The 16867-nt window shown below is 45.1% G+C and overlaps 1 protein-coding gene across 1 annotated transcript in view; it reads right to left on the bottom strand.

Moving 5' to 3' along the window:
• The window catches only part of ATP7A (ATPase copper transporting alpha), a 1086974-nt gene that overhangs the window by 948188 nt on the left and 121919 nt on the right, over positions 1-16867 (bottom strand). Inside the window, exon 3 of the mRNA XM_069612588.1 lies at positions 5841-6330. Within this exon, the coding sequence (XP_069468689.1) occupies positions 5841-6330 (490 nt within the window). The remainder of the gene's footprint in view (positions 1-5840; positions 6331-16867) is intronic.

The following is a 16867-nucleotide window of genomic DNA, read 5'->3' as shown; positions in this document are numbered from 1 at the left end:
AGAGAAGACAGAGCTTTGGCACAGAAGGAATTTGGGAATGGAATCAGCACCACAATTGTTAGATGTGACAAAATGACTACTTCTCTGAAGGAGCAAAGGGATGAGTATAGGCCAAAGTGCCTACTCAGCCCCATGTTACTACGAAACCAGCATCAATGGTAACCACAAAGGTGAAACAGGCATGGACTCCCGATACACCTCCTTCAACTCTTTTGGTAACGTGGGCCGTGGGCAGGCTATACTCTACAAGAGGGGTGTGAGCTGGTACAGAAGCATTCCAATCAACAATATGGTAGTATCAAAATAAAACCGGGGTTCTAGAGTAGCAGAATCTTTAATAAAAAAGAAACACAAATGCACACAACTAATGAACACTACTGGCTCAAACTGAAAGGGAAAAACACAAAGAACAGACTCTGAAGTAAAATGTCACAGTTTATGAAGAGGTCTTCAGAAAGAGTACTTAAAGGGTCACTATGCCACTTCAAGGCATAACAGGGGATCAGGGTTGTGTCAAATATCTATATCATCTTGTCTTTGAAGCTCAACGGCATCAAAATGGGGCCTGTTCTCCAACACAGGCCAATGATGTTCTCCTTCTCAACACCCTTTCTCCTTTTTGTAGCAATGTTTTGTCCACAAGAGGTGCTCAAGCAACATCATCCGTACCAAATGCAAAAAACTGCCTTGACACGTGTTGCCCAGTTCTTGGTACTTTTGTTAAAAGGTTAACACTTCTACACTAGGTTCTAGGCAGCTAAACAAATACTCTACAGTGACTAAAGGGGCAATGAGAAGTGAAACAGCGTTTGAAAGCGTACTTAAAAGAAAAAAATCTCCAAACTCAAGGAAGCAGAAACAGGCGACCTTGTGTATTAAGACGGAATGCAATACGCCCTGTGAAACAATGCTGTGCCTCTTTAAAGGGAAGCAACAAGAGTATTACGATTACGTTAACTGGTTGTATATAAAGATTTATTGTTCAAAAGGCGAGGGAAAAGGTACAAATAAAAGCAACATTTTGATAATAGTTTTCTATAGAAAAGTAGTAGCAATTGGTTCAGCATTGAAATATAGTATACAGCACAAAACAGTTACCACTTATCGCAAAAGAGGCCAGCACAACATTTGATTCATGGAGGGAGGAGGCAATATTTCAAGTTGCAAGCTACTAGCCAGCCATAAAATAGTCAGTCACAACATAAATTCTATGTATACACACAGCACAGCAGGTCTGTCTTACTCACCAAAAGTAAAATATTACTAGCCAAGGAGTAGTTGCGAGTGCACATTTTGGACCCTTATGGAGGGCATTGGTAGGATATGAAATGTTAAATTACAATGGCTAAGATTCAAATCAGACATGAATGCAACTAAATGCAAGATTAGGCTAAACAAAATCTCGAATATGGGCATAGTGGAAACGCATATGCAGCCAGAAAGATACAAATTTAATTTGCTTGAAACTATAATAGCAATCCTCACTCTTTGCTTCTATGTATCCAGAGTGATCTAAATGGTTTGAGACTCTTACTCGTAGGTATCCAAAACGAGTGGAGCAGACGTTATATCCTTTTTTTAGTGTTGTATGCATATTTTGTGCCATTAATACCTATAATTATCAGACGTTCCCACCACCTTATAGAAATTGTGTCCCAACAAAAAGAGCAAAATGTTGTCATTTTAACATGTCGTACACCATTTCTAAAAAAACTGCCGACAATGTTTGCATGGGGCACTACAACAGACCCGATGCACTGACCGATAACCATTTTGTTCGTCTAATGACCACATCATAAGGGTAATTATTGTAGAACTCAGAATCATGGGGACTTGCACATTTTTTACATCAGCAAAACACAATACATGGGATCTATACTGCTACTGCGTAAAGGTGCTCGATGTATGCGTATTTAAATGTGTCCAATTTTGCTTAATTGCTCTTAATATTTGTGGTGAGCCACATTATTTGTTTATGGTTCACAGTTTAAAAATCAATGCCACCATATCCTGAGCAGTCCAAATTGGGTCTTGCATGCAACTTTTATGCACATGGCAATACAACTTAAATTAAAAAAAAAAACCCTTTTTAAAACAATGTTTTAACAAATATACTTGATTGGATTAGGAGTATAGTTATGTTGTTGCAACCATAAAGCAGCAAGTTCCTTTGAGAAGGCTCTGACTCAAAGGTTGGTGGACTACTGTTTGCATTGTTTTAGAAGGTAAGTAGCAGTAGCAGGGAATTTCTATTTGCCTGGAATAATAACCAAAACGCATCTCTTCCTCTTGCCAGGTTTTACACCAACTAGCTAAGAAACACATCCATCAACATTACATACGGAGAAGCATGCATTCTACGTACAGGAAAACAATATCACACCTCCATTCTTACCATAGGTTGAATAAGACATCTTGCTACATCACTCTTCTTCACAGTAGGAGAAAGACCTCATGTCATGCACACTCTATTCTTAAAGTGCATCCTCCGTAACCCTGTGGTTCCTGGCCCACTCACCACCCAGTTAATAGACACTGAATGTTTCATGCTCAGAATACTAATATGCTAAATAATCGGATGCAAACATAAAAGGTATGTGGGTGTATCTAACTAGACTCCACCAGGGACGTCCTAGCTTTCCCTACTCTATGAAGTTGTTACTGTTCTAAAGGGATGTTGCTGAGCCTTGGAGTGCACCTCCTTGATTCAGTCTTTTCCTTCATGCTCACTTTCTTTTCTCCCTATCCTTGTCTCTCTCCACACTAATTCTCCAAGTCCACCAGCCTTTAGTCACTTCCCTCTTCTCGTATGGCCCTCCAATGTCTCATAACTTAGAGGCTTTGTCTCCACCATTGTATGTTACTTCCCTCTCCTCTTCACTACTACTCCCTCCCCCAATACTCCTCCAACCTCCACACTAGTACCCCCCCTACCCCACTAGTACAACTCCACCCACCTCATATTCAGACACGCCCCTTTCACTGAGTGTTGACCATCTTGCATTCACTCCATACACTACCTTCACCTAACTACACACAACTCTTGTGCACTCAAAATGCAGTACCACTTACACTCACTAACCAATACCTCACCTTCAGAACTCGCCTCCACCCACTGATGCCATTTCCACCTGCTGGTGTCTTGGTCAGCCACCGTCTCTGATGCCATACGAACACCCCCACAACTCCTTCCTTTTTCTCTAGTTATGCCCCCCTCCTCCTTCCATTGGTCTACTTGCCCTGACCAATTTGACTCAGTCTTCCCCACCCGGGGGGGTGGGGGGGACACAATCAGGAAAACCTTTAAATAAGGGGCTAAACCCCACCCCTCATCTCTGTGCCGACCTGTCACAGAATAACGATGCAAGACCGAGCTGTTCAATGTCCATGTTCATGTCAAGGGGCTTGGTTCTGGGCTAGCCTATGGTAAGTGCAGTCTTTTGGCGGTTTTGGTTCCTGTGGTTTTGTCTGTGGTGATGTAGGGAGCAGAGTGCTGGCTGTGTTTAGCTGCCGCTGCAGAGCATTGTGAGGCTGCTCTAATCCCTTTTTCTTCTCCTGATGGGGTTCTGACTTCGGTAGCGAAAGGCCGACAGCAATGGATGCTGGTGGGGGGAGTGGGGTTGCTTTAATTTATTTGGATGCCAGCCTCTACGGACATGACGACGGCCCAATCTGGCTCTGAGGAGCAGCTCTCTTTGGTGCCACTTGCTTTGGCCCAGATCGTATATGTGGAGCCAATGGGGTACTGCAGAACAGCATGCTACACAAGGGGCGGGATAGAAACTGGGACGTCCCAACTGCTGCAGTCATCCTCAGAGGAAGGACTGGCTATGGATTTTACCCAGACAGGCCTGAGAGGGGTTCCCATACCCCCTTGACGAGGCCAGTGTACTGGCCTCGTCATAAGTACAGTAGTGTATTGATATATCTATTCATGCTTTTTTTTATCCATCACTCCAGTAATGAAGGCTCTATTAAAAAGGCACCAATTTCCGCTAATAGTACCAATCGGGTAAAGGAAATACCAGATGCATTTTGGAAGCTGGTCAATTGAGGCTCCAATTGTCGGAAAACAAGTAAACAGTGTAAGAGGCCAGGAAGCCTTGTCATCCGGTCTTTTTCCGGATTTGCCAACTTTGTGCCACCCAGCTACGAGTAAACAGCATATTGGATTATCCAGCACCATTGAGTGGTTATGTGTTAAAATCGCGGCAAAAATTATCCCGCTTTTACTGTATTTATTTCCATTTGTTGTTTCAAAAACCTGCACACTTTCAAAGAGCAAGTTAAGGTTTATCCAATATAAAGATTTGTAAAATAAATGGACAATGCTTTAATTTTATTCGAGCATGGCAGTCTTCCTCTCCCTTCAATTTCCGTTTCCTGGATAGACAGATAAACGTGTGCCACGTTTTGCTATAGCCATGTAGCAGGATTAGTGCGATGATAAATGGCAGAAGTGCCATGGGCCTTAATGAGTAGTGTAGGAAATGTAAGGGAGTTAAATATGAGGATGTAACAGACAATTAGAAAGACATGACTGACTCCATCTTCTTTAGGTTATTCACACAGACCGTATATAAAGATCCGAGACCGCAGTTTACCACCCACACACCCACACCCACACCCACACCCACCCACCCACACACACACACACACACACACTTACTTCCTGGTTCTGCAAGCAAAGGAGGCTTACAAAGCAGCAGAGCACAGAGCGAGAATCCCAGTTCACACCAGTTGCTCTCATCTTCCCTGCATCAAGGACATATCCTGGCACTACACCCTCCTCACCCCTCTCCTACCCCGCCCCCTCCCGGAGTCAGTCACTGGAGGCTGACCGTCTTTCATAGACTAGACTGCAGGGAAAAAGGATCTCCTTTGAATGCACATTAGGAGATAGGGTTCGAGCAATGTCTAGCTCAGTGCAGAAGGTGTTCTGAAAGTATCCTAGGAGAAAGAGAGAGGGAGCAAGAGAGAGCGAGAGAGAGTGCTGAGAGCAGTGCAGCGGCACAATCCCTCCACCCATTGGAATCAGTCAATCCAGCCATGCAACTGTGAGAGAACTTTCCATGGATTACTGCAACCCTAAATTGATACCCCGTGTGGTCCATGCTATTGGGCTACCCCGTTTCCACCTCACCAGTGTAAGTTTGGTTGTGTTAGAAATTCGGACACTTGCAGTGGACAACTCAGACTCAGAATGGTCATCCTCTTGACCAGAAAGGTTGGCCAGAGAAGTTCATGAGCCTATGGCATGCTAGCTAAGAATAGGATGTGTACACACAGTGTCCAGTCAAATTAGTTTGTACAGGAAAAAGGGGGGGGCGGGAGAGCATCGCATGGAGGTCCTGTGTTGGCCACCTGTGACTTTCCTTTTTTTTTTTAAATCGGCTGGGTGCAATAGATTTGAACAATTAGCATCTCCTTTCAGAATGGGTGCAAGTGGGCCTTGAGCGAGTGAGAGTGGGTGAGGAAACGCTCAAAGCAGGTGACAGAGAATCCACCAGTCCTTCAATGTTGGTGTAAAAGGTCACGTCCGTGGGGTAAGAAGTAGAGGGTAGGTTAGGTGTGTAACAGTCCCTCACCTAGGCATATGAAGACATCAAGAAGCAAGATCCAATCTGCAAAAGGGAGGGGCAAAGGGACAAATGCAAAGTCAACCTGATCTCCCAGAAGACAACTGGGTACTGTTTACTGATCGCAGCGCTACAATTGCTAACATCTCCATAAATTAGACCTTCTGACATTCACACACATTGTGTAGTACACAGTACTACAAGTAAGCAGAAAAGCAGGACAGCAACAATGTTCAACATCAAGTCTCACAGGTACAATACCTTTGATTCGTTGAATCCCCTGCAGCTTCCCAAGCTTTCCTTCAATTGTACTGGTGCAGGAATGACAGGTCATCCCGTCCACTTTCATCTTCACCAAGACTTCACTTGCCTGGGACAAGCGAGCGTCTTCCATAGGCAATGATGCCTTTTCTGGGGGCAGGATCTCCAATCCCACCCCCGGAATGTGCTGTTCAATCTGCAATGCATCAACAATGGAGGGGATGTAGGTGATGGAGGCTGCAGTGAGCTCAGAGGAGGTCTTCACATCTATGACACCCTTGACCTGCAGCAGTTTGGTTCGAATCTCTTCTCCTGATAAAGTCGAGAATGCAGAGATGTTCAGAAAAGTTGTGTCTGTTCGCACCGGCTGTGGGCTTAGATTAGAAAGTGAAGCATCAAATCCCATGTCATCAATGGCATCACTCAAGGCCTCCTGCGTGTGGATCTTCGGGTCATAAATAATGGCAGCATTCTTTTCTCCAAGAGAAACCTGTGAGAGAGAGAGAACAGAGTGTAAAGCGCGGGCACATATCTTAAATGAACATGCAGCCTACACTCATCTACATTCCAAGGACTTCTTGATTAAACGCCCGTGATCCTCGAGGGGGATAAAAAGAAGTTTATGTTATCTTATTGAGCACCTTTGTTCGTAGAAATGTGGGAGTGACACTCCTTCCAGCCGTCCAGACAGATACCTTGCAAGCGCATTCACCAGGTTAAGTTTGATGTTGCTGGGCAGTGCCTTCCCCATTTATCCCCCACCAGTGCTTGAAGTCCCCTGAAGAAAACAGCAAGGTGGCTAGGAAGAATTTGCTTTCCTAGGAGCGTGAAAGACATTTAAAAATGCAAGCAACCAACTAACGATAACAAGACCCTCTGCACCTCAATTCTAAATATACACACAGCACACCATTTCTCACTCGCCAAAAGTAAATTATCACTAACTAAGGGCTAGTTCCGAGGGCACGTTTTGAGTCCTGTTGCGAGCATACCCGAAGGATGGAAAGGGCAACCGGGAATGATAAAATGTTTATTTCCTACCCAGCCATCAGCTTAGCAATGGACCAGGTGTAGGGGTGGACGATGTGTATGGGGCATGCACCCTTTTACATTTTGCAGAAACGCCGAAAGAGCATCTGCTGCATTGTAAAAATTGGGTATTTGATATCCTCCTCCGTATGAAAAAGCACACATTTCATTCATCTCTGCAGTATAAAAGTAACACATTTGTGATCTTTGGTAATATTATGATAGCCATAATATTCTTTCCACATACTCATCTTACGAAATGGCCCCAGAAGATGAGTGGACCTGGAAATCTTAAAACCACCCAGAGGAGCTGCCCAACGTGGCCGTCACAATAAAGACACAAACTGTACAATGTATGTTGTGCAACATACTGGATTCTTCCAGTTTCTTAGCGTTGTAATAAACAGGATCTTCATTATTAATGACTGGAGGCATTCAATTGTTCAACTTCGGGGCAATGAAGGGCTGAGTCGGTCCAAGAGGGTATTTATTTTGTTCACGTCACACGGCATCATCAATTTCTAAGGGGAGCATGTTGTGCTTCAGCTATCCGCCCAGCCCAATGACAGCGCCGGGAAATAATTAGCGCTCTTATATACCTCCTCACGCTTCCAAGCACCAGACTAACATGTATTACTATTAGCTAAATTATTGGCGATCAATTTTTCACCTTGGACGTATGAAGGGCATAGTCTGGTCTGCAGCAGGACTTAAACTTGCGACATGCAAGCTAGCACTAAGTCTGCAACAATGGCTTAAATTACGAGTTATTCACCCCAATGAAGGACCTGGCAACGATCATTTTAAGTGACCCATTATGCATCTTCTATACACATTCCTAAACATACAGATTTGGAATTATATATGTATATGTTTATATGGTACCAGTTAGCCTGCAGTAGCTCTGTTGGTGTCAAGATAATCGGGCTCTCCTAGGGTGCACACAAGAGCTAAATAGAAATGTCAAACCATAGAACGCAGAGATCAAGATCGACAGGGCTTAACTGCACAGAGGAAGGGAGCCCACACCACCCATCGTCTTCAGAGGAATGCAGTACAGTGAGGTTTGACTTGGCCCAAACTTTCCTCTGGCCTCGGGAATCGAGACTGCCTTATCTGAATCAGCTCCAGGCCTCTACTAACGTCAGCTTAGGCCACTTGTGATAAAAGGGCTTCCAGTTCAGTAGATGGGACTGCAATTCACCATAGCAAGGTGCCAGTGGATGAGTGGGGACACCAGCATTGGATGCATATTCAAGGCAACTAAGTACCAGTGCCCAATTAGGGAATCTCATCTTCAGCATTTAATCAATGCATAGGTTTAGACACATTCCGTAGCAACCAATCAAACCATTCAGGTTAGGTCACATCTCATCCTAGCACCCTTACAATCAAGCACCTAGGCTGGGGCAACTTGCATGTTTCTCTATCCTTGCAAAGGAAACCTCTTCAACATATTGTGCACACAATAGGCAGAGCCACTGTTCATGGTGCATATCCAACCCTCAAATGCACGACCTCAAACACTGACAGGGGCGTTACTTCTTGGATCCAAACACGTATACTCGATCAGCTTGCATATTCTAAAACACTGGCACGCAATAAGCACGATGACAGCCATAAGGTCCATTAGACACAGTAAAACATCATGCCGAACAACGGATGCCATTCGAACATAGGTCGTAGCCCGCACAACACCCTGAATAGCATGCATCTACTCAAGGCCCCACTGAATCTCGGGCGGTACTGAGAGACCCTGCTGGGATGGCAATATGCAACAAGACGATACCAATCAGCTGGAAAATGGTCTGAAAAGCATCGTTTGTAACCATATGATGATCTCAGACAACCATATGAACCATAAGTGGAAAGAAATTTGAAATAGGTCTTGAAAGCGCTCTGTTGGAGGGTAAGCTTCCGCTGACTATCAAGCACGGCATCAATGAATTAGATCTTGTTCAATGGCCACCAGAATGTAAAGTCGTTCAGGGTAAATTCCAAAAATGGCACAGGCTTGCATGTCTTTCTGAGAAGAAAGGGACCACGCCGGGCCACCTGCTTGTTTGAGCTAGTTGCCCCAGTAAAGTAAGGCCTAATGCAAGTGCCCAGTATTTCCATGAATCCTGTAAACACTGCTGATAAAGACCGAGAACAAAGACAATGTGTTGACTTTGAAGTGCTGCCCTCACAGAGCAAATAGCAAGTATTTCCTGGGATGGAAACAAATAGGTACATGAAAGTACGTATCCTGGAAGGCGAGGGAAATAAATAAGTCTTTCCCAAACAGGGCTTGGCACATTGGCGCCAAAAGGACGATGTTGACATGGTATTCTTAGAGTAGTTAGTTTAAGAGACATAGGCCTCCAATCACCTTGTTATTTGGGCATGAGGAAGTGCCCAGAGGACTGTCCCTTTCAGAGCTCCTGAAATGGAGGCCGTTCTATGGGATCTTTATGCAGAATTTCTCCAGTATCCCACTAATTGGGATTGTTACCCATTTCCTGCTACCCTAAAAAGTATACAAACTATAAATGCTATGCTGAAAGAACTATTTAATGCTGAAACCATCTAATGTAGGTCTGCAACCCTTTCTAACGTACAGCACTCCATTATTTCCTGAAGCTAGATTTGTATTCAATAAATCTCCCACCAAAAACAATGACCCTGTATGGAAGTCTAAACGTCACATCCGGTAGGGCAAACATTTTTTAAGCTACCGTCTTGCAAACAAAGGGATCATAAAATGATCAAGTGGGCTCTGGTACAGCACTATTAAAGAGTCCAACACCCAATAAGGGATTTTGCTTCCCTATTTGCGGGTCAATTCGGGGGAGCAATTGGGGTACTGAAGGATCATGCTCTTCACCAGACATCACACCCATCCTCCTCAAAGGCAGCAGCACTCGCACAAAACTCTCAAAGCCATACTATGTCTCATCTAGGTGAAGAAAATTGAATTCTGGTGACACCTTACTCGCCACTACCTCTGACCTCTCCTGATCTAGGACCACCTCTCTGCAACCACCTGCCTCCTTCTTCTCCTTCTGCTCTCACTGTCAACACTCTCCAGAGCTCCTACTCCTTACTCTAAACTCCCACTCTGCTTCGCCAGCTCAACACCCTGGAACATGCTCTCCTAGTTGTGCTGGGCGATGGCCCTTATATAGGCCAGTTTGGCATCTTCATGGATGGATCTCTTTTCTGGGGCTTTTCTCTTTTTAGTGGGGACGCCCATTCCATACCCTTCTTCATCACCTGTGAGGTGCCTCAGGGTTCCTGTATTTTGCCATATCTTCAACATTACTCCCTTTCTGACATTGTTGGACAACCTGGGTTTCCAATATACTAATTATGCTGATGACACTCAGGTTGTCATGAAACTCTCTGGACAATATGCCAAGGACTCTGCCAATCTTAATAGGATTTATAGGTCCATCCATGACTGGATTACCATCAACTTGTTGATTCTTAATGCAGCAAAAATTGACCTTATCGTTGCCTCGGCACATGAACTCACTCTCTCTCCGGAGTATCTGAGCTTTACCATTCTCAATGCGGTCATTCCGGTGGCAATAAAGTGAAAACTCTTGGTGTCACCTTTGATTCGTACCGGTCTATGCAGCATTATGATGCAGATTCATAGCTCCTGCGGTCTCATCAACAAGCTGCTTAGCAATAGCCGACCTTTTGTGTCCTGTGAGAATGTTGCTTTCATCGCCACGACCCTCAAACTCGCGCATGAACTACTGCAACAGCCTTTTAAGTGGTTGTTCTCAGTCTGCTCTGTCCTCCCTCGAGGTAACCCAGAATGGCGCAGTGCACACCATTATCGGTTTGTCCAAACGTGCACATGTTACACACCTAGACAGAATCTGCACTGGCTTCCTGTAAAGCACAGAGGGACGCACATGTTAGGCAGAAACCTGTGCAGTTCCCTTAGGGACCACTGCAAAATGTTTGAAGACTACAGGTGTTAGCAGTAAAACCAATTGGTAGCAGTCTGTACCACCCAGATTTACCTGGTAGCTGTGGCTGAGCAGTCAGACTTCTCTCAAGAAGAGGTAGGCAGTATATAGAGTATACACAATAGGGCTAAAAATACAGTAGCACAAGCAAACACTGACCAGAGCTTTGGTATAAAAGTAGATAATTATTTATTTAAAAACACACTTGTAAAAATACACTGGCACTAATATGTCAAACAAGTTCAAACAGTCACTAGAAATATATACACCTCCATAATTAATTATTTGACAAGTCTAGGTTAAGACACCACTTATTTTGCAAAACAGAGGTGAGCGCGCAACCATAGATGGCACTCCAATAATTTGTTTAAAAAGGAAGAGAAAAGGCAGAATAGGAAAATCACACAGTACCAACACTTAAGAAACCACAGCAAGTCAAGAAAGGCAGGGTCTACTGCAGAGCAAAAAGTTCATAGGGCAGGCCCACTCTTGGAGAGAGCAAGACGGAATGTGCCCAAGATCACAGTGGAAATGCACTCAAAGTCTTTTAAGGAAAGTCAAAAAGAGGTTGGATCAAGTTAGAAAGGTAATGTTAACAGGTCCGAGGTCACCCCAGGATAGAGAGTCAAGGATTTACGGGACACTTTCGACAGTCTGTTGCAAGGGAGACCAGGCGGGACACAGTACCTGAAATGGTGAGAAACTTCCAGCGGGGGCAGTTGTTCCTTGCAGCGGGTGCAAGTCGGGGCTTCGTTTAGGGGAAGAGAAGATCTCTACGTGGAGGAAAGCTGGAGGTCGTTGCACTGCCAGGGAAGAAACCAGCTGCGGAGTTTCCTGGTTAAAAGGTACTACCCTTTTATTCGCGGTAGTGGTGAAGCGTGGCTATCCGGCCACCGGGGTGCTTGGCACGGGCGATTCAACCACGAGACGATCCAGGAGGTGAAAAAGGCGAACTGGTTGGTCCCACCAGCTCAAAGGGAAGAAGACTCTCCTGGAAGAAGATCTTCTCGGTCGTCGGGAAACTGGTGAGTTTCGTACAGCAGGGCTCCACTGGTGGTGTCGTCGTTGTAGATGGCTCAGCTTCTCCCCTCTTCGGATTCTTTAGGTCCTGTGGCGACTTCTGAAGTTCCAGTCCCCAAAGCCCTTCTTTTATGCAGAAAACCCCCATTCATCAGCCCAGCTGTCAATCAAACATGCTAAGTGGTAGTGCGACTTAAGTTGCCAAGGCAACTCAGTATAGGGTGCCTATTCTCCACCCTCCCACACATCCTGTAGACCCAGACAGTGGCACCACTTTTGGAGGCTTCTGTGCAGAAGCCCGCCAAAAGTGGAACAAAGGGCTCGACCTGGGTTAGGGTTTCAGAGGCGAACACAAACGCCATTTTAAAACCAAGTCCTGGCAAAAAGACCCAACCAATTTAAAATGAATGGGAAAATCCCATAGGAAGTATTCCGGTGGAATATTTTGCGTGGTATCTACTTCCACCAGCCAGAAACTCGACAAGGAGGGGGGGGGGGGGGGAACAGGACAGTGCCCCCTTGGATAACAGACCCAGGGGCAATATAATTACCCCTACCAGTATTTCCACAATATGATGGTTTGTACTGGTTCTGTTCACAATTTAAGACTAGTAAAGCCAATGGTGACTTTACATGCCCTGGGAGATAGTAGTGAGTCCCACGGTATGGAGTCTATGTTTGGGGGTCACTATGACACCCCTGTGTTACTGCACTGAGGGTGCTGTGTAACACATACCAAAAACACATGAAGCCCTATGGAGTAAAAGACTCCATAGCCCATAAAACACATTACATAGTCAAAGGACATTCTCAAATCATGCCTAAGAGTGGGAGAAAAAGAGTATCACTCTTAGCAGGAGAAAACAATAAACCCCAAAAATCCAGCAAAGCTGCTGGGGGACTCACTAGGTTTGGGAAATTAGCCTTTACAGAGAATTCTCCCTAACATCACAAGATTCTCACTCTGACAGACAAGTGTGTTCTCGACATGGCACCCAAATACCTCTCTGCCCAACATAAACCGTATATTCCAGCGCATACCTTAAGGTCCCAGAACCAACTCAGACTTGTTCAGCCCCATTTCAGAATAGTCTCAGCAGGTGGACTTAGCTTCGATGTGCATGGCCCGACTGCCTGGAATTCGCCCCCTGTTCCCCTCCCCCGGACTCTTCGATTGATCACTTTGACGATGGATTTTAAAAAAAGGAAGGACTAAAGACAATGTTATATAACCAATCTCCTGATTAGATTCTCTTGCTTCTTCCAATCTCTCGTATTATCAGACTCTGATCTTCTCCAATCTTGCTCCTCTTTCTTTTTGTATTGTATTGTATTGTATTGTAGTTTCGTGTGCGCCCTGAGGCCTGCGGGCGTGCGGCGCATTGTATAAGAGTTCAAATAAATAAACAAGGGCCCGTCTTGATGTGGGGTCCTGGAAGCTAACTCTTTAAGATGACCTGGAGGAGAAGAATGGAAGATTTCCCTCCGGTGGGAAAGACGATTCTTCAAGGCCCAGTGACCGAGAGTGCTGCAAGTTGCGCATGCGTCCCAGCGGTGGTCGGGCCCCATGTACTCAAGACAGAGCGCATGGGGGTACGAGCGACTGCAGGATGCACATCTCGTGAAGCCTCTTGTAGCCGACGTGCTGGGGGAAGGAAGGCACCGAAGGCAGGTGAAGTAGATTAAAAACGAAGACCGGGGAGCGCGCAGAAAGTTGAAAGTCTCCGCACCTAAATGCCAGGTCTGACACTGTCCGTGCAGAAAAAGGGATGGCGGTGAGGCGGCGGGGGCATTCCTACGCCCAGTGCCATGCCCCATGCGCTATACTAAATTTAAACGGGAAGCTCAATTTCTTGCTGCCAAAGGTTCCGATACCGGCCCCCTGTTGTTGAACGCCCACAAGGATGGAGGAAAGGGGGCGGGACATTTGAGTTAACATGTGCCAGATGGCTAGGAGATCTGGGTTCACCTCTTTAGCCTGCTCCCGATGTGAGATTCCTGGAAGAGGGTCTAACCCCACCTCCTTTTCAGCCTAAGCTGAGCTCTGCTTTCAACTTGGCTCAGTAACTCATTTTTCCTTTGTTCTGGGGATGCAAATGGTTTTCAACATCTTCTGGAGGTGGGGACGTCAACTCAGATCTTTTTTAGCACAGTCCCTTTTCATTCCTGTTAATTCCTTCCTCCATTCTTTGGCCCAGGCTACATGGTTAAGAAGCCTTCAACCTACACGCAGAGTAGATGGTTAAGGAGACCATATATTGGCATACGAGTTAGGAAATATTGTGCTGCTGTCCAACAGTGGAGCACGGAGGTTGCGTCCTCTGGGGCTCAATTGGAGGTTTCCATGAATAATCTTCTGTGCTACCACACTGTGGTCCCTTGTACCATTTTGGCTGACTACAAATTGCATGTAGGTGATTTGGTGGAGGATTCCTTTTGCACTGTTGTGCAACAAACAGCTGATCGGTAAAGTTGTTGCCCAGTAGTAAATGTCTGTATTTTCAATTATACGAGCGGGTGGTGTTGCTTCAAAGGCTTATGGCGTATTACATTCTCACCTGTTAGGACTGGGAATAAAAAGTTTTACTTACTTACCGGTATTCTTCATACCCCGAGTACACATCACAGTTCACTGAATCCCTCCCACTCGCCCGATGTGTTGGTAAGAATGAAAATAATTGCTTGTGAGAGGATGTGCTTTGACCGCACCTCCATTAATAGCACTCTTTATGAGGAAGAAGAGGGCTTACAAAAAAGAAATAAGTACATTAATCCCCATTTCTCTAGTTATATGTCGATGAAAAGCTCACTTCATTTTGAACTGTCTGGATTTGGCACAGAATTCAAATACCAGACTTCACCGAAAGAAACTGACTGGCATACTGCCAGACACTCACTTCAAGTAAAAGTGGTCCCGTCTTGCTCCGACCTTTGCCCTGCATCAGAACTCTTGTACACTTCCTGTGTCCCCCCCCCCCACCCCTATGCGTTGTAAACATGCAAAGGTTGGGGCTGCAAATACAGAATCTGCTCTGCACACCTGCAGATCTTTAACCACCGATTGTTGTGCTTCTGCGGCATCATATTTTTCATATGCTTGGCACAGAAGAGCAAAACTGGCAAAAATATATGGCTGACTATTTGATGTTAGCATTTTTATATAAGCTTCTTAGATGAGAACATTATGTGTAATTTGTTTGTATTTTTTGATTGGATGGATTTTAATTGAATGATATTCTTGTATCTTGCCTATTTTCTTTTTATTTAGGTTTATGTTTTTATGACAACAGTCGTAATGAAGCTCCGACAGAATAAAAATAACGCATGGTAGCAGATGTCTTGGTGGGGGCAGACAGACACCCCGCATCTCTAAGGACTGGTACGGAGTCGATGTAGGTAATGAAGATTACTGTGAAGTGACAGGCCATTATCGCAGCTGGTGCAGGTTTCCCTTTGCTCTGCTCTGGCACCAGAGGGAAGAGGTGTAGTCGCTGGAGCTGCAGGTTCAATGTATCTTTTGATCTACAGTTCATGCTGCGTGGAGCACGTCACAAGGAAGTGAGTAAACAGGAAAAGGATAGGCTCGGGGCACCAGTGACTCCTTCCAAAGGAGATACAAACGCACCATCTCACATTACCACCAAACTCGTCGTCCAGTTCAAAATAATGTTCATTAGAACTGCCATGCACCTGTAGCACCGTGATGTTAAGATCTCGCAAACGTAATTTGTACTTGACAAAGGCTTCCAAAAACATTTTTAATTGAAAAAAATGAGCAACAATAAATTGCATTATGTGTAATTGTTGCTGTGGCCAGGGCCCTGAAAACAGCCAAGGGGCAAACAGCGTGATTTAATTACACCGTTAGCTTCATGATTTAAAAGCAAGCTCTATTAAATTTCGAATGTGAGGCCAAGCAAAACAAACAAAGAGGGTACATTTTATTTTGCTTTAGGCAAGTGTTTAATGATGTCAAACGGCTGAGCTGCGTTGTAAACTGGGAACAGGTTAAGGCAGAGATGGCAGATTAAACCACTGTCGCTGGAGACATCAGACAGTTGGGAAAAGCTTGCATGAAAACCCTTTGCCCACCTCTACAACATAAAGGCATTACACGTTTTCCTCCCAACTAGAAGCACCATCATTTTTGATGTGTTACCATTATACCTGCCATGTCCTTTTGGGAGCATGTTAATGAGATAACATTGCACTAGATATCACCAGATCCATAACCTCCATGCAGCTCATACGTATGCGTTATTGAACAGAGCACTGAATTCAATTCAACTCCTTCCGAGAGCTTTTTGAAGGTTATAACGAGGAGAGCTGAGAAACCTGATGACCAGCAGCAGGGCTTTAGGGGTGTGGACTGATGACGGAGGGATGGCGGGGGGGGGGGGGCCAGAGGAGGAGTTCAGTACCCAGTGTCAAAACACAGAGGGATCAGATGATGGATCGAGAAATACGTTCCTTATGCCTGGTCGCTGGCTGCTTGATGCAAGTTGGTGAAGGAGATTTAATATCAGACTATGAAACAGGACAGCTGAATAGATGTGTCTGGAAGGGGTGGCCCTCTATCACGCAACAGTGCCACAGAAGTCCCACCACTGGATACCAGATATCTTACCATGGGCCTACACCTGAAAACCTAAGCAATGTGCTCTGTCACTACCAGACACGGATACAAGTGCTTTGGTGGCAGATTACTGCATACTCAAGGTTCCCTTTGGAACGACCTCCAAATTCATAGTTGGCTGGCAGGAGGCCTGCAGAACCCTGGCGGTATCCTCCTGTACTTCGCCTAGAAAACTTCCCCTACCTTTACTGAAACTACCTTCTCTTCGCCAGACATTTACTTTTCATACATTTACTTCTCCATGCCTTTACTTCGTCTGCATCTGCGCAGGCAATGCATGCGATTAAGGTTAGGGTCAAGGGATGGCGGGGAGGTCAGTGGGGGGGTTTAATATGGAGTTAAAAAAAAAAAAAAGTGGTGATAGAGGGTTCTCTCCC

This window comes from Ambystoma mexicanum, chromosome 5p (assembly GCF_040938575.1).
Source record: "Ambystoma mexicanum isolate Mex_15411 chromosome 5p, UKY_AmexF1_1, whole genome shotgun sequence".
Lineage (NCBI taxonomy): Eukaryota > Metazoa > Chordata > Amphibia > Caudata > Ambystomatidae > Ambystoma > Ambystoma mexicanum.
Note: the sequence above shows the minus strand (reverse complement) of the source record. Positions and strands in the feature narration are given on the sequence as shown.